Source organism: Pongo abelii, chromosome 1 (genome assembly GCF_028885655.2).
Source record: "Pongo abelii isolate AG06213 chromosome 1, NHGRI_mPonAbe1-v2.0_pri, whole genome shotgun sequence".
In the NCBI taxonomy this organism is placed as follows: domain Eukaryota; kingdom Metazoa; phylum Chordata; class Mammalia; order Primates; family Hominidae; genus Pongo; species Pongo abelii.
The window spans coordinates 56671850-56697992 of NC_071985.2; the positions used below are offsets into that span (position 1 = coordinate 56671850).

At 33.1% G+C, this 26143-nt stretch overlaps 1 protein-coding gene across 16 annotated transcripts in view; it reads left to right on the forward strand.

The window, feature by feature from the left end:
• UCHL5 (ubiquitin C-terminal hydrolase L5) overlaps window positions 1-25116 on the forward strand; it is a 48168-nt gene extending 23052 nt beyond the window's left edge. For 2 of the 16 annotated variants that reach the window (XM_063723330.1, NM_001134085.1), the window contains 9 exon segments: window positions 7281-7406; window positions 7489-7550; window positions 7629-7759; window positions 8794-8857; window positions 8988-9068; window positions 12986-13088; window positions 13899-14009; window positions 18051-18149; window positions 22837-23471. In XM_063723330.1, the coding sequence (XP_063579400.1) occupies window positions 7281-7406; window positions 7489-7550; window positions 7629-7759; window positions 8794-8857; window positions 8988-9068; window positions 12986-13088; window positions 13899-14009; window positions 18051-18149; window positions 22837-22881 (822 nt within the window). In that variant the 3' untranslated portion in view covers window positions 22882-23471. 16 annotated transcript variants of the gene reach the window in all.
• Window positions 25117-26143: the final 1027 nt, after the last annotated feature.

Consider the following 26143-nt stretch of genomic DNA (forward strand, 5'->3'; position numbering starts at 1 on the left):
TTCAATGCATTTTTAAAATTTTTTCTTATTTTCTTATTTTCAGTAGCATGTTGTTTAATCTCTATGTGTTTGTGTAGTTTCCAAGGTTTCTATTATTGATTTCTAGTTTTATTCCATTGTGGTCTGAAAAGAAACTTGGTATTTTTTTTTTTTTTACTATAAATCATATTATTCAGTGATTTGAGACTTGTTTTGTGGACTAACGTGGTCTATCCTGGATGTATGCTGGATATCCATATGCTGATGAAAATAGTGAAAATAATGTGTATTTTGCAGCAGTTGGGTGAAATGTTCTGTAAATGTCAGTTAGGTTTATTTGATTTAGTCTGTAGTTAAACTCTGATTTTTTTTGTTGGTTTTCTGTCTGCATGATCTGTCGGAGAGAGTAGATAGTAGTATTTGCTTTAGATCCATAAACACTTGCTTTATATTTATACACTTGGGAACTCAGGTGTTAGGTGTATACATATTTATAATTGTTATATTCTCTTGCTAGATTGACCCCTTTATCATTATGCAGTGACCTTCTCTGTCTGTTTTTATAGTCTTTGCTTTGTAGTCTATTTTATCTGTTACAAGGATAGTACTCCTGTTCTTTTTTTTTTTTTTTTTTGGTTTCCAGTTGCACAGAATATCTTCTTCTACCCTTTCCCTTTTGGTCTATATATCTTTATAGGTGAAGTGGGTTATTTGTATGCACCATATTATGGGGTTTTATATCTTTATGAACTCAGAGACTCTATGCCTTTTAATTGAAGAATTGAGCCCGTTTACATTCAGTGTTATTATTGATAAGTGAAGACTTATTACTACCATTTTGTTGCTTGTTTTCTGGTTGTTTTGTAATTGGTCTCTTCCTTTCTTACAGTCTTCCTTTGTTGTTAAGAAATTTTCTCAGGTGATATGTTTTAATTTGTTGTTTTTTATTTTTAGTGAATCTATTACAGGTTTTTGCATTGCGGTTACCATGAAGCTTACAAAACATATACATATGACATGTTATTATAAAGAGATAACAACTTAGATTATCAAGAAAAGAATAGAAGCAAAGAAAAAAACTCTACACTTTAACTTTTTACCCCCTGTATTTTGACTTTGTGTTTCGTCAATATACGTATTTCTTATATTGTCTGTTTCAACAGGTTGCTATTGGTATTACTGTTGGGGTAGATTTTTGTCTTTTGGGCTTTATACCAGAGTTATGAGCAGACTGCATACCACAGTGACAATATTATTCTGGGTTTCTTTGTGTATTTACTTTTACCAGTGGATTTTAGACCTTAAAATGTTTTGGTTTTGCGCATTAGTGTTTTTTTCTGTTCAGATTGAAGAACTGCCCTTAGCATTTCTTGTAAGACAAGTCTCGTGGTGGCCACTTCTCTCAGCTTTTGTATGGGAAAGACTTTACTTCTCCTTCATATTTGAAGGATAGCTTTGCTGGAGAGAGTATTCTTGGTTGGCCTTTTTTTTTTCTTCTTTTAGAATTTGAAAATTTCATCCCACTCCCTCCTGGCCTGTATGGTTTCTGTTGAGAACCCCGTTGCTAGATGAATTGAAGCACCTTTATATATTGTTTGCTTGTTTTCCCTTACTGCCTTTAGGATCCTCTCTTTGTCTTTAACCTTTGAGAGTTTGATTATTATATGACTTGGAGTAGTTTTCTTTGGGTAGTTTTATTTTTTGGGTTGTTGCCTTTGGCATAAAGACAGGCAGTTCACTTTCATCTATTAATATTATATTTAGCTATCCTGCTAAACTTTTCTATTATCACAATAATTTGTTTTTTTTTTCTTGAGTGGGTGTGTTTTTATCAAAATGACCATATCAGGTATAAATAATGATAGTTTTATTTCCTCCTTTATAATCCTTTGACTCTAATTTATTTTTCTTGTCTTAGTTCCTGGCTAAGACCCTCCAATAAAACCACTTGCAACTTAAAAGAGAATGCCTTTTACCATTTCTCCATTTAGGATGATGTTTACTCCAGCTTTTTTATTTTTAATGTTCTGTTATTAATTAGTGTGTTTATTATGAAAGTATATTAAATTTTTTCAAATCCTTTTTCTGCCTCTATTGAGATGATCTTCTGTATTTTCTTCCTTTTACTAGGTTAATGCAGTTAATTATGTTTGGATTTTTCTAATATTAAATCATTCTTCCAAACCTGGGATAAGCCCAACTTGGTCAGGGTGTATTCTCTTTTTATGCACTATTGGGTTAAATATAGTAGTATTTTGTTTAGGTTTTTGCATTTAAATTTTTGAATGAAATGTGTCTTAATTTTTCTTCTTCTGTAATGGCTTTGACTCGTTTTAGTATTAAGGTTATCCTGGCTTCATGAAATGAGTTGGAATTTTCTCTTATTTTTAGTGCCTTGAAGAATTTGTGTAAAATTAAGGTGATATACTTCTTCAAATTTTTGTAGAATTGACCTGTATATCCATGTAGGCCTGGTATTTTCTTTGTGAGAATATTTTAAAATACTGCTTCATTTCAGTAGTTAAGGGACTATTGTGGCTCTTTATTTCTTCTTGAGTTGGTTCTGGTAAGATGTATTTTTTTAAAAGGTTTCTTCCTTTCAGGTTAAATTTTCAAAATCATTTCATATGGTTGTTATTAATATTCTTTTATTCTTTTAAATCTTATTTTATTTTTAGTTATATTTCTAATTCCTAGATTTCTCACTTGCATGTTTGTGTGATAGTGGTTTTATGTATTATATTAACCTACCACTCTTTATTATTTCATACTTTTATTAGGGTAGGAACCTGGCTGATCTTATTTCTCCTTTTAGCCACCTTCAGTCCTTCCTGTAAATTGACTTAAACTGAATCTTTCTGAACCACTGTTTTGATTATTTTATTTCTGTATTCAAAATGTCTTACTCTTTGGGTAAACTCCTAATTACTCAAGGCCAATGACTTAACAAGGTAAAGAATAACCCCACTATGACTATAACCACACTAGTACAAATGACCAATATGCTCATTGTCTCTTGAACAACAAGCACATCAAACATCTTAATTTGTTCTTTTATTCACACTGTTCTCACTTTTAAAAGTGAATTTCCTTCTCTATTCTCTACTTCCTACCAAGCTTTCAAACCCCTATTAAAATTTCACATTTGTAAAAAAACTTTCTCTGATACTCCTGTATAAAATGATTTTTTCCTTTACTATTTTATTTTTCTGGTGTTCGTCCCTTTTTTCTGTGTATCTTTCTTTAGAGTCTTCATGAGCAGGACATTTATACTTTTTTTCAGTATCACTTTCTCGTGGGAAAGCTACTGTTACATTCTCAACCTTTTTCCTTGACTATTAAAAAATTTAAAATTGTATGTATTTATATTGCTATAGCTATGACTCAATGAAGATTGACAATAATTTTTTTTAACTTAATATATATATATATTTTGTATACTTTAAGTTCTGGGGTACATGTGCAGAATGTGCAGGTTTGTTACATAGGTATACACGTGCCATGGTGGTTTACTGCACTAATCAACCCATCGTCTCCATTAGGTATTTCTCCTAATGCTATCCCTCTTCTTGCCCCCAACCCCCCGACAAGCCCCGGTGTGTGATGTTCCCTTCCCTGTGCCCATGCGTTCTCATTGTTCAACTCCCACTTACAAGTGAGAACATGCGGTGTTTGGTTTTCTGTTCTTGTGTTAGTTTGCTGAGAATGATGGTTTCCAGTTTCATCCATGTCCTTGCAAAGGACATGAACTCATCCTTTTTTATGGCCACGTAGTATTCCTTGGTGTATATGTGCCACATTTCCTTTTTCCAGTCTATCATTGACGGGCATTTGGGTTGGTCCCAAGTCTTTGCTATTGTGAACAATACTGCAATAAACATACATGTGCATGTTTCTTTATAGTAGAATGATTTAAAATCCTTTGGGTATATACCCAGTAATGGGATTGCTGGGTCAAATGGTATTTCTGGTTCTAGATCCTTGAGGAATTGCCACACTGTCTTCTACAATGGTTGAACAAATTTACACTCCCACCAACAATGTAAAAGCTTTCCTGTTTCTCCACATCCTCTCCAGTATCTGTTGTTTCCTGACTTTTTAATGATCGCCATTCTAACTGGCGTGAGATGGTATCTTGTTGTGGTTTTGATTTGCATTTCACTAATGACCAGTGATGATGAGCTTTCTTTCATATGTTTGTTGGCCACATAAATGTCTTCTTTTGAAAAGTGTCTGTTCATATCCTTTGCCCACTTTCTTATGGGGTTGTTTGTTTTTTTCTTCTACATTTGTTTAAGTTCCTTCTATATTCTGGATATTAGCCCTTTGTCAGATGGATAGATTGCAAAAATTTTCTTCCATTCTGTAGGTTGCCCGTTCACTCTGATGATAGTTTCTTTTGCTGTGCAGAAGCTCTTCAGTTTGATTGGATCCCATTTGTCAATTTTGGTTTTTGTTGCAATTGCTTTGGTGTTTTAGTCATGAAGTCTTTGCCCATGCCTATGTCCTGAATGCTATTGCCTAGGTTTTCTTCTAGGGTTTTTATAGTTTTAGGTCTTACGTTTAAATTTTTAATCCATCTTGAGTTAATTTTTGTATATGGTGTAAGGAAGGGGTCCAGCTTCAGTTTTCTGCATATGGCTAGCCAGTTTTCCCAATACCATTTATTAAATAGGGAATCCTTTCCCCATTGCTTGTTTTTTGATTGACTATAATTTATACAGGCAGTACTTTAAGCTATTTTTATATTATTCCTCTGGACATCTACTCTTCTTTTGTATAAGCTTTGAAAAGAAATTCTCTAGTCTGGGGATTACAAAATCAAATGCCTTCAGTATCAGGTTGTCATCATGAATGTGTGAATTGGATTGTGTGTAAGAAATAGAGAGTAGAAGTGCCCTGATAAACTAAAGCCTATATACCCTGACATAGGAATTCAAACCAAACTTTTAAGGTTCTGGGTCAGTCCTACCTGAGACCCTCTGTTCTAGCCTTATTTCTATTATTGAACTCTACTTCTTTATTTTAAAATATCTTAAAAGCCAGAGTTAAAGTAGGACACTTATGATAACCTAAAGATTTTTAAAGTTGAGAACTACCTAAATAATTCATACTGCAATAGATTTTTTGTGACATGAGTTAAAGTTCTTTCAAATAGAGCTTTGACTATATATAAGATTATTTTTATGTGAGATTTAGGAGGACAAGGACCACATCTTTCTTATTCACTGTTCAGCCTTTATTACAATGTCTGGCACATAGTAGGTGCTCAGTAAGTATTATTTGAATGAATGAATAAATGAATGGCTGTACACTTTTAAATTTTCTTTTGTTTTTTGTTAATTTTGTACTATGTATAACATAACCACTTGGTGGCACTAAACTCATTTTAAAACTTGAAGACAATATTCTCATACCCGTGTACATTGTAACTTTTCTTCTCACACACACACAAAATGAGTTCTAATATATCATGGACAGTGTAAATTATTATTGACATCAAAAAGAAAGCAACCACAAGAATTTTTTCTACTTCTTAAAATCCTAAAATAATGGATTACAAATTTGAAGTCCTCAGATTATAGAAATGTTTGATAATCTTTTCTGCCGTAGCCTCACTGCCTAGTTTAGCATTGGGTATATATTAAATCTTTAAGATGTCTTGATTTTGAAAGAATGTGTTAATAAGTATAAATTTTAACTTCTCCTAACTTTACTCCTCCTACTGTGCTGTCCTCAGATAATTTCACCGTAGGTAATTTTGACCTAAGATAAGGGAGTACTAAGTGTTACAGTGTTTTAGTCAATCACATTTATGAAGTCCTCTTTAATCATTAAAGTTTTCATCCAAATTTACTAGAGAACTGTGATTTGGATCAAAATACGTACTCGTATAAATCAGCAGCAATGTTAATTGGATTCTGGATCTATCACTACTTTTTCCTAATTCATCAATTTTAAGACAGTTTTGAATACAAAATGCTTAAAGAGAAGAATTGTAGAAGCATGGTGATGTTACAGTTATTGAGAATTAGGAGTACGAGACTATTCTGTAATGGGGAGTACAGTCTTATCAAGGAATTTCTCAAATATACTTCAGTAAACAGTTCAGGAACTGGTAGATATTCATAAGACCTTAAAAACCTCTACCAACGTGAGAAATAGAGAACTATAAGAATTAAAGAAGGAAAATAATTGAATTTTTTTCTTCTGAAATCAGGCAGGATAAAAATAGATAATTTACTAAAATCTAAAATCATAAGCTAATTAGCATTATTGGAAAGACTAATTACAATATAGTAACATAATACTGTAGTAGGACTAAGCTGTAATTTAAAAAATTATTCAGCTCTATGATTAACCTTGCTGGTGTTCACACTGATCATCTGAGGTTCTTTCCAGCTTCATGATCTCAATACTATAGGTGCTTAGGTAGTGTGGAAGAAACTGCCGTTCATAAAGTGGTTTATAATCTTGTTGGAGAGACCATGTATATGTACAGAGATAGCCTAGCATGATGGCTATGTACACAAATTCTAGAACAAGATTGGCTGTGTGCCCTTGGGCACTTACCTCTTTGTGCCTCAACTTCTACAAATTTAAAATGAAGATGATAATAGTACTCCTTCTTCATAAGTTGTTGAGAGGATTAAAAGAAATAATACATGTAGAGTGCCTAGAAAAGTAACTGGCACATAGTAAATGCTGTCTAAATGTTTTTTCCTTTGGCTAGAATGTAAGGTCCAGATAATTTGTTAAATGATTACGGCTAGATGATAGCAATGTAGACTGTACATGATTGAGTGAAAAAAAATATGTGGACATTATATACCCTGTTTGGGAATTTAAATGAGGGTAGAAACTAATGTGAGTTGTTTCAGAATTTCTCTAAAATCACACAGGTGAATTGAAGCTTATGCTCGGTAATAAAATACTAATTGAATTTGAATAGGTAGAAATGAGTCTAGGAGGAAATGAATAGGAGAGGGGGACAAGCTCTGTTGGCTTAATCAGCTATGTTTTCCATCAGGATGATTGGTCTTGTTACCCTAACTGGATTGGTTTTTGGTAGTATTATGAGTTCATTGAGTTCATTTGTTTCCTAGAATTTTCAACTCCAGAATTGCAGCAAATTTCTGAAAATAGATTAGGATAGAAATTAAACATATTTATTCTGTTTATGCTGAGACTTTATAAAATATAATTTGAAAACTGTTCATGTTTTGGGGCCATTGTCACCAGTTAAAAACCATTTTTTATTTTTTTAAACACATTGATATCTTCACTTTTGTATTTTATAGGTAATTAATAATGCTTGTGCTACTCAAGCCATAGTGAGTGTGTTACTGAACTGTACCCACCAGGATGTCCACTTAGGCGAGACATTATCAGAGTTTAAAGAATTTTCACAAAGTTTTGATGCAGCTGTGAGTACAACCTTCTTATTCCTAAAATGTCATATTTGTGAAAGTTTGTATATTAATAGGCTACTTTAAAAAATTATTTTAGATGAAAGGCTTGGCACTGAGCAATTCAGATGTGATTCGACAAGTTCACAACAGTTTCGCCAGGTAAAGAGACTTTATGTTAAATAAATACTGTTTCTTTCTTTGCTTCTTTGAGTCTCACTATTTTTTTATTTACTATAGACAGCAAATGTTTGAATTTGATACGAAGACATCAGCAAAAGAAGAAGATGCTTTTCACTTTGTCAGTTATGTTCCTGTTAATGGGAGACTGTATGAATTAGATGGGTTAAGAGAAGGACCGATTGATTTAGGTAATGCAGTTCCTGTTCCTGATATTTCACTTTTGACAGGGGAAAATCTGTTGGGTATTTACCCTCATTTTAGTCACAGTGCTGCTTAAATTTTCAAGGTAAAAGTGACTGTGAGGTAACATAATATAATGAAGGCCTTAAGCTCTTCAGTATGTTATATTAATATATAGGAAGGACATGTTGACTACCATAGTTCAGTTGATGCCTTTGAGTTTTTCCCAAGTAAAATTATTTTTTAACCTATAGGTTACATAATTTATATTTTATTTTCCATTTAACATTTAAAAACTACCCTTAGTGAACGTAGTTATTCTTGTCATTTTTAACCCATTCATAAGGGATAGCGAACATTTCTTATCATCTGTATTAAAGTATTTTCATTTGGAATTGGATAATTTATTGTTTTGCAATCAAGAAAATATTTTTCTTAAAAGTTCCCTATTTAAATAGTGCGTTAATGTGTTATCCTTTGTGCCAAAGCATAGATTTGTTCTGATCCTACCCCATCTCTAATGCTGAGCAAAAAATGATAAACACTTATCAAGGTTTAGGGTACAGTCTGTGGCTCTGAAAGATTACTGAAATAACAGGTTCACAAAATAATTTTAACTCCTTATTTTGACTTCATTAAATTTTCTTTTTCTTTTTTTAATAATAGGCTTGAAGTCCAACACAACTTGTTTTAGTTGAATCTAATGTTATAGGCTATTCATAAAACTTTATACTTTTAGATTTTAAAAAAATTAACATGGGTTCATTTTGTTTGTACTTTTTGCCATGCCCCATGCGTAGAACCAATAGTTTATCTAATGCAGATTTACATGCTGCCTCTATATTTAAAAATATTTATTTTTCTATGTCTGTTATAAAAATTTATTTATGGATTTGAAACAACATAATTATACTAAAAAGAGTTTTACTGCTCTAAATTTATTAAAATATTTGTAAAAAAATATTTTGGGCCAAACTTTTGCATGTTAAAGTTGATTGTTCTTATTTTTATTTGTGTTAACTGTTTCAAAATTTCTTTCTAGGTGCATGCAATCAAGATGATTGGATCAGTGCAGTAAGGCCTGTCATAGAAAAAAGGATACAAAAGTAAATGCTCAGCTAATCTCATTGGCATAATATTCTGTTTTTTTAAGTATTTTTTAAACTTGTATTTTATTGTTATTTTAGCAGTGTGCATTGAACATCTACTTTTTTTTTTCTTTTTAATTTTTTGTAGAGACGGGTTTTCACCATGTTGCCCAGGCTGGTCTCAGACTCCTGAGCTCAAGCCATCCGCCTGCCTCGACCTCCCAAAGTGGTAGGATTACAGGCGTGAGCCACTGTGCCCAGCCAAACATCTACTTTTGATTGGGTTAATGCATTTAAGCAGTCTATTTCAGAAAATCTCTAAATTTCATGTAGTAGTATGTCATCTTGTCTTTAGAGAAGTTAAACATGCGGATTTCCATTAAGTTAAATAATTTTTTATTTTCATTTTTTTATTTTTTGAGACAGAGTCTCACTGGGTCGCCCAGGCTGGAGTGCAGTGGCGCAATCTCAGCTCACTGCAACCTCTGCCTCCCGAGTTCAAGCGATTCCCGTGTCTCAGCATCCCGAGTAGCTGGGATTATGGGCACATGCCACCACACCTGGCTAATTTTTGTATTTTCAGTAGAGGTGGGGTTTCACCATGTTGTTCAGGCTTGTCTCAAACTCCTGACCTCAAGTGATCCACCCACCTTGGCCTCCCAAAGTGCTGGGATTACAGGCATGAGCCACTGCACCCGGCTAGGTATTTTGTACTGTTGGATAATTGTACAGTTATTTTGTAGAGTTTTGTTTTTGAGGGTTTATTTTTAATATTAAGCTCTTTATTTTGGGGTAATTGTATATTCAATTTCAGATAATTATATATATTCAGTTGTAAGAAATAATACAGAGACATCATGTGTATTTTTTATCTTTCAGTGGCATCATCTTGCAAAACTATAGTGTAATATCACAGTCAGGATACTGGCATTGATGTAGTCAAGATACAGCAAAATTTGCTCTCCACAAAGATCCCTTATATTGTTCTTTTTAGGCACAACCACTTCTCTCCCTGCTGCCTTTCCCTTTCCTTCACTCGTTAATCCCTAATTCTATAACTTTTGTCATTTAAAGAATGTTATATATGAATTTTACAATATGTAACCTTTTTGCATTATCTTTTTCACGCAGTTTAATTCTCTGGAGATTCATCCAAGTTTTTAAGTGTATCAGTAGTTCATTTTTTTATTCATAGATGGTGTTCTGTGGTATGGATATACGAGTTTTTTGCCTCTTCATCCATTGAAGGACATCTGGATTGTTTTCTATTTTTTAGCTACTGCAAATAAAGCTACAATAAACATTTTTGTGCAGATTTTTTGTGACTGCAAATTTTCATTTCTCTGGGGTAAATGCCTATGTGTGTCATTGCTGGGTTGCATGGTAAATGGATATTTTTTTTTTTTTAAGAAACTACCAAACTCTTTTCCAGAGTGACTGTACCATTTTATATTTCTACCAGCAATATATGAACGGTCTAGTTCCTCTGCATCCTTTTTAGCATTTAGTGTTACCACCATTTTTAGTTTAACCATTCTAATAGATGTATAGTGATACTTCATTGTGGTTTTAATCTGCATTTCCCTGATGACTAATGATGTTGAAAATCTTTTCTTGCCTTTAGCTCATTTTCTGATTGGATTGTTTTTTGACTCTTGAGTCTGAAGTTCTTTATGTATTTTAGATACTAATCTTTCATCAAACACATTGCCTGCAAATATTCTTTCCCAGTCTGTAGCCCATCCTCTTGTACTCCCAAAATGGTCTTTCACAGAGCAAAAGGTCTTAATCCTGATGAAGTACAGTTTATCAATATTTCACACTATGAATTATGTTTTTGTTGTCAAGTCTAAGAATTCTTTGTCTCAGTGTAGATACCAAAATTTTTTTCCTGTGTTATTTTCTTAAAAGTTTATAGTTTAATGTTTTACTTGTAAGTCTATGATGTATTTTGAGTTAATTTTTGTATATGGTATGACATTTAGATCAAGGGTCTTTTTTTTTTTTTTTTTTTTTGCCTATGCATATTCAATTACTCAGGCACCAGTGGTTGAAAAGGCTATCCTTCCTCCACTGAATTCCTCCTGTACCTTTGCAAAAATGGAGCATATTTGTGTGGGTCTATTTCTGGGCTCACTATTCTGTCCATTGTTCCATTTATCTGTTCCTCTGCCAGTACTACATTGTGTTGATTACTGTAACTCTAAGTCTTGAAATCAAGTAGACCGATGCCTTTCATTGTATTCTTCTCTTCAAAATTGTTTTAACTATTATAGTTCCTCTGCCTTCCCATATAAATTTTAGTATAATCTTCTCTATATCTATAAAAGTAAGACTTTGGATCTTATTTAAAATTTCTGTGTGAGCTGGTTTTTATGGACATGGCTCTGGCAGGGTAAATGTAAATTGTGGCAGTAGAAGTCCAGCTTTCCTACTAGTCCTTCAGTGACAACTGAAATGGAATAAGACTTCTCGTTATTGCTGGGCAGAGATGGGAGTTCTAGCCCCCAGCAGGGTTTCTGTTGATACCACTCTGGCTGAGAGGGGTAGGAGTGCCTTGCTATTGCTTTCCACTCATACTGAAGTGGAAGAGGCTACTTTGCCACTGGATGGCAGTGACAATTTTGGCTTCCCATTCTGTGTCCTCTGATACCACAAATGGGTGTTGTCATTACCACATGGCAGGGATGAAAGTCTCCATTCCCTACCCAGCCTTTTTTAATACCAACCTAGGAACCTTGTTAAAGGTTGGAAGACAAGACTGGAAGTCCAGCTCTCTGTTCTGCTTTTACTGGTTTTGAGTAGGGGTGAGGTCACAGATTTTTCAATCATGTTTGGCTATGGTGGAATGATTATTGTCTAAAAGTTTTCTGTCTTCTGAGGCTGCACCTTTTCTATTTGGCTAGAGAGAGCAGACTTTTGTTGGGGCTTTTTTTTGTCTGTGCCTGTTGGTATTTCTGGGTTGCTGGTTTCTTCAGCTCCAAGTCTGGGATATATGAGGCAGAAAAAAACCTCAGGGAATTCACTATTGTATCATTCTTGGTTCCTGAGTTCCCCAGCATGTCTGCTTTTTTCTGCCTTTCAGAATGTTCTTGCTTGCTCTTTTTAAAAAGCATATTATGTCCAGGGTTTTTAGTTGTACTTACTGGCAGGAATAGGGACATGGAAGTCCCACAATCAGTGTTTTAAAGACATTTTTACATAGTTCAAATTACTATAGTTATATTGGGGCCATTTCTTTTCAGTGAATAGAGCTGTGTATGAGAAACTCTTAGAGATAAACTAATGCAAAATGGGCTTATATTTTCTATATATTTTCATCTTAATGCCATTTACATAGTGTTATGAATAATGCTTTTAATGTCAGTTGCTACCATGAACCAGCTTGTGTTATGAGATGCTTCATTGATATCAGAGTAGTGAAAATCAAACATTCAGAAATTTTACTATATGATATAATTATACATTATATTAGTAAAATATGTTATATTTATTTACATATAAGATAAAATTTAAAATATATAAATTAAAAATAGAAAGTTCATCATGACTTGGAAAAAATTATATAATAAGGAGCATAGTTAATACCCATCAAGATGCCAGTCTAAGTGATTTAAGAAATATGGAGTCTCCATTTGTTTTTTTCTGAGCTCTTAAGTTAATATGTTGCCATATTTCTTATAAAGGTAGGGAAATTGATGAAAATGTTTTTTATTTCAAATGTTTTAAGTGGTACTAACATTATTTTAGAATATTTAAAAAACATTTATGATTGATGGAATTTAGCTAATTTTTTTTTTCTACAGTTGTCTTTCCTATATGAAAGCTTTTTTTTTTTTTTTTTTTTTTAAGAGACAGGGTCTTGTTTTGTTGCCCAGACTGGAGTATAATGCACTATCATAGCTCACTGCAGCCTCCAGCTTCTAAACGCAAAGGATCCTCTCTGCTCCTGAGCCTCCCAAGTAGCTGGGAGGCACTTATGTGCCTGACCTGAAAGCTTTTTGAAAGTGTCCATTTTTATTGCTAGCCAATTGATAGACTTTTGTTTATACTAGGAAATCAAGAGGGGAATCACGATGGATTATCTTAACGGTAATAGTTGTACAATTCTTTATTACATTATAAACTTAAATAATTTTCTTCTAGGTACAGTGAAGGTGAAATTCGATTTAATTTAATGGCCATTGTGTCTGACAGAAAAATGATATATGAACAGAAGATAGCAGAGTTACAAAGACAACTTGCAGAGGTTCGTGGCCATGTTTCTAAGTACAAAGTTCTAGCTTGGTTATTCTCTCAGGAAAAGTATTTACTTTAAATATATATATATAATCAAGTGGTCTGAATGGTGGTTAAGCGAATACACACTGGATTCAGGCTGCCTAGATTCGGTTCCTGGCTTTGCACTTAGTAGATATAGGAATCTGAGTATATTTCCTTGTGCCTCAGTTTCTTCATATAGCATAAAGGTAATAAATAGTATTTACCTTAGAAGATTGTCATGAGGAGTAAATGAGGTATTATGTGTAAATCACTTAATGACTAACAAATGGTAAATGCTAAATAAGTGTTAGGAATGAACTATTTTAACTATTTTCTGTGATTTCATTATGTAATTAAGCAAGTTAATTCTCAAAGAGTTAACTGGGTACATTTAGAGTCACATGTAGTCTTTACTAGTCTATGATTATCTTTCTATAGTAAATGTCATTGGAGAAGAGATTTAGTAGACAAAGTTTATTTTACAACCCTTTGAACACATTTTCTTAAGAGTATATTTAAGAAAATTTATTTTATAGTGTATTAGGAGAATATGGCAATAGAGTATATTACAGTGTAGGTTGTTTTTAGATGAAAATTCGTATTATTAGAACATAGAAATATGGAAGGTACTATTTTGGGGCTTTTATCCTTTAATGCTGCTGTTAGGCTGGCATGCTGCTATCAATATGAAGAGTAGAAATTCAAAAATAATCATACTGTGTTTATCATTTTAAAATATTCTGAATGTAAGCCTCAATTATTAGGGTGTGCTATTTCTTTTCCTTCCCCCAAGGAGGAACCCATGGATACAGATCAAGGTAATAGTATGTTAAGTGCTATTCAGTCAGAAGTTGCCAAAAATCAGATGCTTATTGAAGAAGAAGTACAGAAATTAAAAAGATACAAGGTATGTTTTTAAAAATGTGTTCCTTTAATGTTTTAATGTAGAGCAGTATATTTCAAGATGAAGGTACATTGAGTATCTGATGGCTTTCCCTCCTATCATTTACCGGATTTCAAATAATACGTTGATTCTCTGATACCCTACAAAGATAAGTAGTGAGATGTCTCTCATTTTTATTTTTGTAAAATATTATTAGGAATAGAATTTTAACCTATTTGATGTTTCAGTTCACTGTAGTTATTATTCTTTTTTTTTTTTTTTTGGATGGAGTCTCGCTCTGTCGCCAAGGCTGGAGTGCAGTGGTGCAATCTTGGCTCACTGCAACCTCCACCTTCCAGGTTCAAGCAATTCTCCTTCCTCAGCCTCCCAAGTAGCTGGGATTACAGGTGTGCACCACCATGCCTGGCTAGGCTAATTTTTGTATTTTTAGTAGAGACAGGGTTTTGCCATGTTGGCCATGCTGATCTTGAACTCCTGACCTCGAGTGATCTGCCCGTCTCAGCCTCCCGAAGTGCTTGGATTACAGGCATGAGCCACTGTGCCCAGCCTGTTATTATTCTTATTGAAGCTCAAATTATCCCTTCTTTGGCCAGTGGGAGCCGCTTCAGGCTGTCTCCTAAGTCTTTTTGACGTAACCCCCTTAGTTTCTGGATAGCTTCCTTGCTTTTTTTTTTTTTTTTTTTTTTTTTTGAGATGGTGTCTCGCTTTGTCGCCCAAGCTGGAGTGCAGTGAGGCAATCTTGGCTCACTGCAACCTCTCCCTCCCAGTTCAAGCAGTTCTCCTGCCTCAGCCTCCCAGGTAGCTGGGATTACAGGCCCACACCACCACACTCGGCTAATTTTTGTATTTTTAGTAGAGACAGAGTTTCACCATGTTGTCCAGGCTGGTCTCGATCTCCTGGCCTCAAATGATCCTCCCGCCTTGGCTTCCCAAAGTGCTGGGATTACAGGTATGAGCCACTATGCCCAGCCAGCTTCCTTGCTTTCTAGTATAAGATGTTTCAGACTTTTTTTTTCTGGAGACAGAGTCTCACTCTTGCCCAGGCTGGAGTGCAGGGCATGATGTGGCTCAGTGCAGCCTCCTCCTCCGGGTTCAAGTAATTCTCCTGCCTCAGCCTCCCAGGAAGCTGGGATTATAGGCACCTGCCTGCATGCCTGGCTAATTTTTTTATTTTTAGTAAAGACGGGTTTCACCATGTTGTCTAAGCTGATCTCGAACTCCTGACCTCAAGTGATCCACCTGCCTTGGCCTGCCAAAGTGCTGGGATTATAGGCATGAGCCACTGCACTCGGCCTGTTATTATTCTTATTGATGCTCAAATTATCCTATCTTTGGCCATTGGGAGTCACTTCAGGCTGTCTCCTAAGTCCTTTTGACATAACCCCCTCCTAAGTCCTTTTGACATAACCCCCTTAGTTTCTGATAGCTTCCTTGCTTTTTTTTTTTTTTTTTTTTTTTTTTTTTTTTTTTGAGATGGAGTCTCACTTTGTTGCCCAAGCTGGAGTGTAGTCAGGCGAATTTGGCTCACTGCAACCTCTGCCTCCCGGATTCAAGCAATTCTGCTGCCTCAACCTCCCTAGTAGCTGGGATTACAGGCCTGTGCCACCACGCCCAGCTAATTTTTGTATTTTTAGTAGAGACGGGATTTCACTATGTTAGCCAGGCTGGTCTCGAACTCCTGGCCTCAAATGATCCTCCTGCCTTGGCTTCCCAAAGTGCAGGAATTACAGGTATGAGCCACTATGCTCAGCCGGCTTCCTTGCTTTCTAGTATAAAATGTTTCAGACCTTTTTTTTTTTTTGGAGACAGCTCCCTCTGTTGCTGGAGTGCAGGGCACTATCTTGGCTCACTGCAACCTCTGCCTCCTCCTGGGTTAAAGCAATTCTCCTGCCTCAGCCTCCCAAGTAGCTGGGATTACAGGTGCCTGCCTCCACGCCCGGCTAATTTTTGTATTTTTAGTAGAGACAGGGTTTCACCATGTTGTCCAGACTGGTTTCGAACTCCTGACCTCAAGCGATCTGCCTGCCTTGGCCTCCCAAAGTGGTGGGATTACAGGTGTGAGCTACTATGCCTGGCTTAGACTTTTCTTGTACATTTCTTGCTTAAACTTGGAATCAGCCATTTTATAAAGAAGCACTTTGTTCCCTTGGTACAAAATTGTGTTTAGAAACCACTATCTGGGCACTCGGGCTCAGTGCTGCTGATTGATCATTGTTTCTAGGCGTTTTTAGTGCTACAAATACACTTTTGTTTGTTTCATATTTTATTTTTGAAGAGGAAGTACATCATGTATTCATATTAATACTTAAATTTAGGATTAAAGGGCTTTGTGCATAAGGAAGTTATAATTTGCATTTCTTCTATTAAATTGAAAATCTTGGGTTCCTAACAAAATTAATGTAGTTACTTATTTGTTTTATGCCATATACATGTATTATGTATATAATGTATTTTTGTATGTATGTATATGCATGTATATAAAAAGGTTCAGAATAATAGTACCAATAGTATAATAACAAGTGAAAAGTTTTTTTCTTAAGTTTTTCTTATTCCTTGGGGTATATCCTATTTTGGATATATAATCAAATCACTGTATTTTAAATTCACTTAAAAATTTTTCCTGTTGATTTTGCTGTCAGATTTTTTAGAGTTTAAAATTCTGATTTAATTTTATTTAATCATGTCAAGCATTTATGTAATTCAGAATCAAATATAAAGGCAAAGTTATTTTTAATAATGTGTTCTCTTTCACTTGCAATCTGTCCGGTAACCTTTTTTTCAGAAAAGCGGAAAGAGTGGAGGAAACCTTGAATTTTGTGTTACTTTGGATGTGGAATGTATATGTCATTTGTCATGTGTTATGGTAGTAAAAGGATTGTTTTTCATTTGAACCTCACTGTAAGGCAAGAACTGTCCTTTTTGTTGCTCCCCACAGTGTCAGTAAAGTGTTTTGCATCATACTTAACAGACAACAGATACTTTGCATCATACTTAACAGACAACAGATGATTGTTAAATGAAATGAATGGGTCTTACACTAGTAGGATTTCTTCAGGTGAAAGTGGTAGGGGCAGGCAGGCAGGCTCTAGAGTATTCCAGGCGGGAAAAAGGGAGGGCCAAGTTCATGGAGATAGGAAAGGAAGAAATAATAGCTTTACCAATTATTTTCCATTTCACATGATATTAAAAAAAAGTAAATTACCCATCTTTATATATACTTATGTGGTTATTAGGTAATTAACTAACTTTTAATATCTTCCCAAAATACAACACAAAGTTTCCATAACTTCATAAGGTGTCCTGCTTTATTGTTTGGGAATGCTTTGTTTAAAAAAAGATAAAATGATTCTCATACTGCTATAAAACAAACATGTTAAGCTTTAATTTAATTAATTAACTGAAGGAACTCTAAAGGAGAAGTCAGAGAAGCTCAAATTTATATGAAGTTTAAATGAATTTATAAGAGATGGAAACTTTCTATGGAAGGGCAATCAATTATACTTCTACCAGGCAGAATATATAATAGGTCAGTGGCAGTGAAAGCCTAGAATCACATAACTTGAGAGGATGTTATCTAGACAGTGCATAGTTTTCCACTGAAGTAGAAATTTTTTCCTGCAGTGTACCCCCTTTCGATAAAAAATAATCTGAAGGAAAGATTGTGCTTGATCACAAAATAAAGCTGGTCTCATTAGACTTTGCCTGATTATTTCCACAGGTGAAGTAGCAAATGTTAATTTAGCAAGTAGACCTTTTGTTGTTTTTATAAATGACATTTTCATAAGTAATGTTAGATTGGACTTTTAAAGGCCTCTATTATTTGCTAAGTCAGGGGCAGGAGGCCCTTTTCCAAGAAACTCCCTCCACATGTTTTATTGTGTTAATCTTTATTCTCAGTGGGAATGGAATCTCATTATTTCTAAAATCATTTTCTTATGAGAATGGATATTTTATACCATTTCTATTTTGAGTTGGATGCAAAGAATAAAATACCAAAATTAGCAGAAATGTAGTTAGTGTGGATTGATGTTGTTTTATTTTCAGATTGAGAATATCAGAAGGAAGCATAATTATCTGCCTTTCATTATGGAATTGTTAAAGACTTTAGCAGAACACCAGCAGTTAATACCACTAGTAGAAAAGGTAAGTATTTTATTGGTAGATACTTAAATTAGGTTTAAAGTCTCCAAAAACATAAAATGTATTTTTTATTTTTTGCATGAGTAGAGGTAAAATTTTTGGAAGCTTGTACATTTTTATGCTTTTGCTTTTGCCTCTTGTTTTCTATTCTGTAAGAATTAGTTCAACTGAGACTGTAAAACAAAAATAATTACCCCACTGCTTTAGCCTTCCAGGTTCTTAGTGTCAAGACCTCAGGTTGTGCTGTATTAAAATAAAATTTAAAACACTTCCTTTAAGCAAAAATAGATTTTTAATGCTGATAATTGAAATATTTTCCTATTTAGCAAAAATTTGAGTTGATATAACAGAATTTAAAAGTAGAATGGACATTGTTGGGTTTTAAAAAAAAGTAGCCTGTACTACGAAATAGGTTTTCTTATTTCTAATCTAGTATCCGTTCCACTGAGGGAAAACTAGCATAAGTTAGTGAAGAATTCTGATTTCTATGATTTTTTTCATAAGTAACAATAAAATATTTGTTGAATAAGTAAAATGCAGTTAAATTGTTTTAAGTTCATACTGTAAATCGGTGTTTCTGAAAGTGAACATCAGTGGATACTCTTTAAAATACATGTTACCTGGCCCCTCCCCAGATATTCTGATATAGGGGAAGGATTCTTTAATAAGTTCCCCAAGTGATTCTAATGCAACTGGTCTGTGTACCACAGTTTGAGAAACACTTTGAGAAGACACTACTAGGCAAATAAAATTTTGGACCATTAACTTAAAGACGAGAATACATGGTAGGTATATTTTCCTTATTAATTTTAAAGTTTGCAAAGCAAAGATTCATTTCAACCAAGCTGTTTCATGTTATACATTCTAAATAATATGAGATGTGAGCTAATAAGTTTTTTGTGTATATACCTTATTGATTGAAACATGTGACCCAACTTTCAGCATTAAATGTAAAAATTATTGCAGAAGACTGCTAAATCTTCTCTTTTCCATTATAGGTTTTTCTGTTCATGCATCTCAGGGTGTATTCCAAGATGGGAAACTGTTTTTAAAATTTTAGATTAATACAGGGTCATGTGGTTCTCAAAATTGCTTAGTTAACAAGAATACCTAGATATGATGTTATTAATCCTATCAAATGTTTTTCTGTTAAAAATATTAAAATAACTATAAAATGTGCTAAATATGTGATACATCAGATTTTAAGTTAGATAAATGTTACTAGGGACTAGGACCCTTAGACAAATTTTAAATGTATAAATTTTGCATTAAAATTGATCTGTGAACAGAATTTTTTGTGTGTGCAAATTAGTAAATAAAAGAACCACTGTTGTTTGATTTTTAATTACACTATATCCCCAGATTTTTTTGAGAGCATAGTTAGAGAACAACAGCTTGTCAGCTTAACATTAGAATAATTATTCCTTAGTTCACATTTTTTGGACACAAGGTGGCAGCATATGAATACCTAATGTTAGTGGAACACCAACTCTGTTGTGTTTGCCTTCATTTTCTTAAGGAAAGTAGTTATTGACCTTCTAGTTGCTTATTTCTCTAAGCTGTTCTTTTATTAATATTCCAGAAGCAATGTTGAGATAGATTTATTTCTTGTATGCATGCAATAACTATTATTCTCCTAGGTTCTGAAGGAGCTTAGACTCATTTAATTGGAATTGTTGAAATGTTTTAAATTATTCATCAAACGTTTATCTAGCTGCAAGGATATTCCAGGCACTCTGTTAAGGTCTAGGGATGTATACATAACTGAGACATATTATTTTCTCTTAAGCAACTCATGGTACAATTCGGGAAAGGAATAAATGAACAATTATGGTATTATGCTAAATAGTATCATTTTGATAAATGCCAGGATAAAGTCAGGCTAAAGATCCCCAGCAAGCACAGGGTAGCTCCTAAATAGCTTTATAGCCACTTAAAATTTCACATCCATAAAGTTTTAAATATGTGGTGGGAATTAAGTGCTTAATCTGTAGCAATATATCCGTTTCCTTTGCAAGAATATATTTTTGTTCATCTTATTTTGGAAAAAAATGATACCATATTAAAATATCATTTTCTGCAGATAAATGCCAATTTAAAAAATAAAGCATGTTGAAAAACTGTTAGAATAAAGATTAGATTTTATAATTATATAAAATCTTTACCAGTGATAGTTAATTACTTAATAGTAATACTTCTAAGAAAAATTACCTATAGAATTCAGAAATAGATAAGTTGGAACAGTGGATCTTACTATGTTTTGTTTTCAGGGAAAGTAGGATAAAAGAACAAGGTGTGAGAAGGAATAGAAGGAAACAAACAGGAAAGATGTGGCTGCACCATGCAGGGCTACTATATGCCGAGATTCTACAGGATCAGATTTTTGAATAGCTGAGGCAGTTGCCTATAATCTATGATGACATAAAAGTATTTGACCTAAAATCTTTTTATTTGCAAAATAATAAATAAAAAGTGATTCTCCCTCAGCATGGCTATAATGGAATTGGTTAGGACCTATAAATGTTTTTGTTATATGAGACTTTTTAACTGATGAATTCGTTGAATACACACCACATTTAAAAACTGCATAGGAGGTAATCCAAAAATATATAGTTATAAAACTTCTTGTATTATGTACCAAGTCTCTTTCTTAAAATATAAAATAAAATTATCTAGTTTAAGATTACATTCGTAAGACTTCTATTTATTCAGGTATATTTATGATTAAAAAATTTTTGTCTACACATTTGTATGTAATTATGAATCATTGTCTATCTTAAGTTTTTAACTACCAATAACTTAACATGATGTAAAATCATAAATTCCATTGCTATGGGGAAATCCAAACAACTTCACAATGTTGAATTTTGTCCACATTTTACTATGACTTTATGATTCAGTTGGTAATAAGTAAGCTTCAGATCTTTTTCTATTTCTTAATAGAAATAAGGTAGAAGAACAGTTAAGGCTAATCACAACAATATCTACATTAGTATCTATTAATGCAGAATTATCTGATTTGAGTCAGTACTTTTTAATATCATTGGTACACTGTATAGAAGGAAAGTATTTTTAACAGTATATATTTTTCCATGTTATTTATAAATATGATTTTATTTTTATTTTTTAACAAAAGCAGACCAAAATACAGGCTTTGAATTTAAATCTTATATATATATTACTTATTAGCTGGAGCTTTTAGGCACTATTTACTTTCTTATAACCTCTTTCTCATCTGTAAACTGGGAATCATACCTACTTCACATTCTTGATGATTAAATGAGATCATATCTGTAAAGTGTATAAATTAGTGCTCAATTAATTGTGATAATTATTTTTAATTTTAATAAATGTATAGACACTCTGCCTTATATGTGTTTGCTCATTTAATTATGTTGTAAAGTTTATATCAGAAACCAGTAAATTTATTTCTTGTTAATCCTTCTCAATATTCTATTAAGTATACTCAGATCAATAAGGAAAGAAGCACATACTTTTATTTTAAATTATGCCTAAAACCAAATTATATTTATTATTTGAGGAAAGAAAACTTTGTATGAGATGTGATACACATATCAAATTACAAATTATGCTTGTTAACTAAAAACGTTGATCTTGGCAATTAACTATTATTTTTAATATGACACACAGACTATTTGCTCTTATTCATTCTAAGGCACAGCACTCAGTTTTATCGTACTGTTAAATAATAATTACACTACCTAATACATTACAAAAAGAGATTGTAATTGTTTTCATTGCTCTATTTTTTATTTAAGGAAGTTTTTAAAAAAGTTGTATAATGTAGAAGTCTAATTCATCGACTCTTCTGAAGTGGCACAGTGGAAAAATATTGCATTGTAGTACTCTAAAATCTTGCTTTTAGAAATGTCTTCTGAACACCAGCAGAACTGGCATCATCTGAGAGTTTGTTAGAAATACAGAACCTCAGGCATTTTACTAAATCAGTCTGCATTTTAACAGGGTCTCTAAGTCATTGGTATATACATTGAGAAGCAGTGCTATAAAGCATATGTCTTTGATCTGTATTGAGGACTTACTGTATACTAGCTGTGGGACTTTGGTCAAGCTTGATAACATCTATAAGCTCTGGCTTCTTCATTTGCTAAAGAATAAAACAAGTACTGTGTTCAAGCTACATAATTGTAATGAAGATCTATTGAACTAGTATGTAAAAACATTTTTTTTAGGTCATATAAATAAAGTTTGTTGACACCAGGGATACATAATCCTTTAGTGACATTATGTTAAACTCACTTAAACTGTTATGTTAAACTCTTTTATTCACATTTGCAGAAACTAATGTAAGATTTTTCTTACACTCATGTGAATAGGAAATGGGCAAATATGTGTATATATATTGTTTTGGAATACTCATGAATGAGTTTGACTTTATGGAATTTTTAAATTATTACAATTATAATAATTCATTTCACCTTCAGATAGGAAAGAACTGCAAACCAAACATGATACTTTCTTAGGGCAAAGATAACTATGTAATTCTCTAGGAAAAGTTTAAGTCTCAAGTTATAAAACATAATGCTTTAGAAGTCTTATAAACAATGTATTTCAAGTCTTTCAGCTTGAGAATACCCTCTTAGGCACATTTTATTCTAATATAGTCTAAAACTGACTTAAAATTTTGTAACATACTATTTTTAATTTTTAGGCAAAAGAAAAACAGAACGCAAAGAAAGCCCAGGAAACCAAATGAAGAGGATGTTTTCGGATGTGTACACATTTCTGCTTCTGCACATATTTTCATGGAAATCATTATGTATAAAGAACTTAGAGCAACATCCTAATTGGCTCAGTGCACATTTGGCAGTAGTGCCAACCTGTCTGGTCTTTAATGCATGGATTCATAAACTTCTTCCCTACCTGCATCATGTGCATGTAGTGCATATTAAATGAAAGTGATATTAAGAGTGCTTGCCCAAATTCCATTATTTGACATTGAATCTGAGAACTGTTAGTTTTCTGGATGTATAACTACCATATGAAGCTAGAAAATGCACAAATGATATTTCTTATCTGTAATTTAAATACTTAAAATTTGCAATTGTCAGATCTTGATTAAACTGGATGTCTTATTCTCATCATTAATGGAAAAAAATCAGTATTTCTATCTTTGATATCTAAGTGTTTTGAGGATTTTAAAACTGAATTTTATCTGCTATACCAGTTATTTGAGAAAGTATGATTTTAATGGAAATCATTTAAAAAGGACAAAAGTATAATTTCCAGTGATTTTCACTGCTGTCAGTAGAAAAGTAATAAACATCTCAATTTTATTTTAGTAAATTTTCTTCAAGTGTTTGGGGTTATTTGTTTATGTATTAGAGAATTGTTTCAGGAAGGTCTGAGTATTATGCTTCAAAGCAAAATTTCAGGTTAAGAAGAAATTGTAAATCTTAAAGAATGTTGGTGTTACTCTCAATGGAATATTGTTTCAAGCTCGTAAGCTGTATATAAAAAAACTGGAGGTTTGACAGTTCATGTTATCTGCTTTTTTAAAAAGATGGTAGTGGTGATGGGGGATCTTTCTATGCCAATTTGAATAAATTTCGTACAGCCTGCAGTTTCCAAGAGCCATATACAATTTGCTCACAATTGATTTTTTAAAATTGATTTGGGAATTGCTTTGTAATAATCTTCTGCTTCTGATCTTCCTTTGCAAGTCAGACTTTAAAGAAGACTTTATAAAACTTTCTTTTTTAAAGGAAGTAATCTACTTTTTTCTTTATCAAGAATATTTCTGAGGTTGATACATGACTTTTTAACATTTTATTATTTATGGTAAAATCAATTTAGCATAATTTATTTTATTAGGGAGAATGTGTACCCATCTTCCAGCTTCATTCAGCACATGAATTTTTAAGGATTGTTTTTAAGCTTAGTAATTGTGGTATTAAATGACTTAGAACTAATGGAGAAAAACCTGATAGGAAATTGATAGACGAATGAAATATTTTTCATACATAATTTCAGTTGGCGGTAATGAAAAATATGTAGTCTCTCAGTTATTTGTGGGTACATATGTTTTGCTGTTGATACAGTAATAATTATGGAGTGTTTTCAAAGCCATGATATAATTTTTAAAAATAGATTTTTAAGGAAGGCTCATCTTGATCTCATTCATTTATTTCAGCTTAATTTATATATTCTTTCCTATTGAGGCTTAAATTTTGTTAAGCAATGTGAGGATTATTGTGGTAAGTTGTATTTAGTAATCAATACAGTGTAATACTGGCACTAGGATTGACAAGTAAATCAATGGAACAGAAGAGAGAGCCTGAAAACAGATCAACGTTTATATGATCACTTGATTTCGACAAAGGTGGCAAAACAATTCAACAGAGAAGGAAAGTCTTTTCAACAAATGGAGCCAGAATAGAATAGCTGAATATCCATATAGAAAAAAGTGAACAATGACCCCCTACCTCACAAATATGACTTTGAGATGAATCATAGACCTAACTGTAATATTTTAAAAGTATGAAGCTTTTTAACTGAAAACATAGATGATATTTTTGTGACTTGGGGGGTTAGCCAAAGGTTTCTTAGGTCACAGAAAGCAGTAACCATAAAAGATCCAAAATTAGAGCTCATCAGAATTGTCATTGAAAATGTTAACAAAAGTAATATCAAATGACATTTGAAAAATACCTTTATAAAATGACTATATTAATAGGTATAAGGATTTTTTCTTATTAATCTAATAAAATTCCTTATTAGGAATTTCCATAGCTTAAGACTGGTTTATTTTATCTGCATCTTCTTTGATGATTGCAAATCCCTTGTGATACTTCATGATTACTTCTGTCTGTGAATAAAGAAGTGTGACTTGTTTTTGTCTGGGTGCTATATGTTGCTGGTTTGAAACTAAGTCATGAAGCTAGAGGTTAGAGAAAATGGAAGAATAAAGAGCAACCCATAAATAGATAAATGCTATGTGGAAAGTTTTTTTTAATGATATTTTATAGAAAATCTTGCTCATTTCATATTTAGTCTTTTCTAAAATTTTATTGAATTATTGGGTAGGTGAAGGCACTTCCATTCTATTTTATGCCTTCAAAATAGCCAGTTCTAAGGGATGTACTTCTGTTATTATCAACAAAAAGCTTGCCAACAGCTGCGGCACTGGCTACTCTCACCTTATATGTTTAGTTCCCAAGATAGCTTGCCCTTTTCCTAACAGCAGTCAGCTCGACTGTGCCACTAGAGTAGACAAATATTTGCTTGGGAATCACAACCACGGGGACTTGCTCCCCCAGTTAGGACCGTGGTACGTATTTGTGTGTATATTATGGTGTTACATGCAGATTAATACTTTCAATTAATCCTCCTAGTTGCCTAACATTAACATTTCAAGATGCATTCAGATATTTTTATCCTGTAGGAGGATTTTGTTTATTTGAGGAAAAAAAGGGCTTTTAATGTATTCTCAAAAACCATTTAGAGAAAACAGATAAGTAAAAATAAAATTTAAATTACCATATTTCTGTTTACAGGGATGAGCACATTAACATTTTAGTGTATTTAGTGATCCTTTTTCCTCATGCGTACACATATGTTTTTGTGTGTTAAGTCTTGCTTGCCCTCCTCATAGTCTGAAATAGTTCTATGTAGTTTATATTATTTTTAAACTTGATCATATACAAATTTTCAGGAAACAAACCACTCTAGCTATTTGAAGAGGAATGCAGATTATATGGGGAGTTTTGAAACTACATAGTTTCTTACAAAATCATTGGAAGGTTTGGAGGAGTGGTTTCAAGCTTAAGTCTCCAGAGATTACTCCCATCCAAACATACAGTATTGGTGTACCTAGGGAACTACTCACCTTTGCAACAGTCAGGGAGTCCACTGTTGGAACTATTGATGTTAGAACATGTTGCAGTAGTTGTGTTCAAGGAATGAGGAACCTGCTGTAACTGGAATGCAGAAAAGTTAAACCTTCTATGCCTAAATGC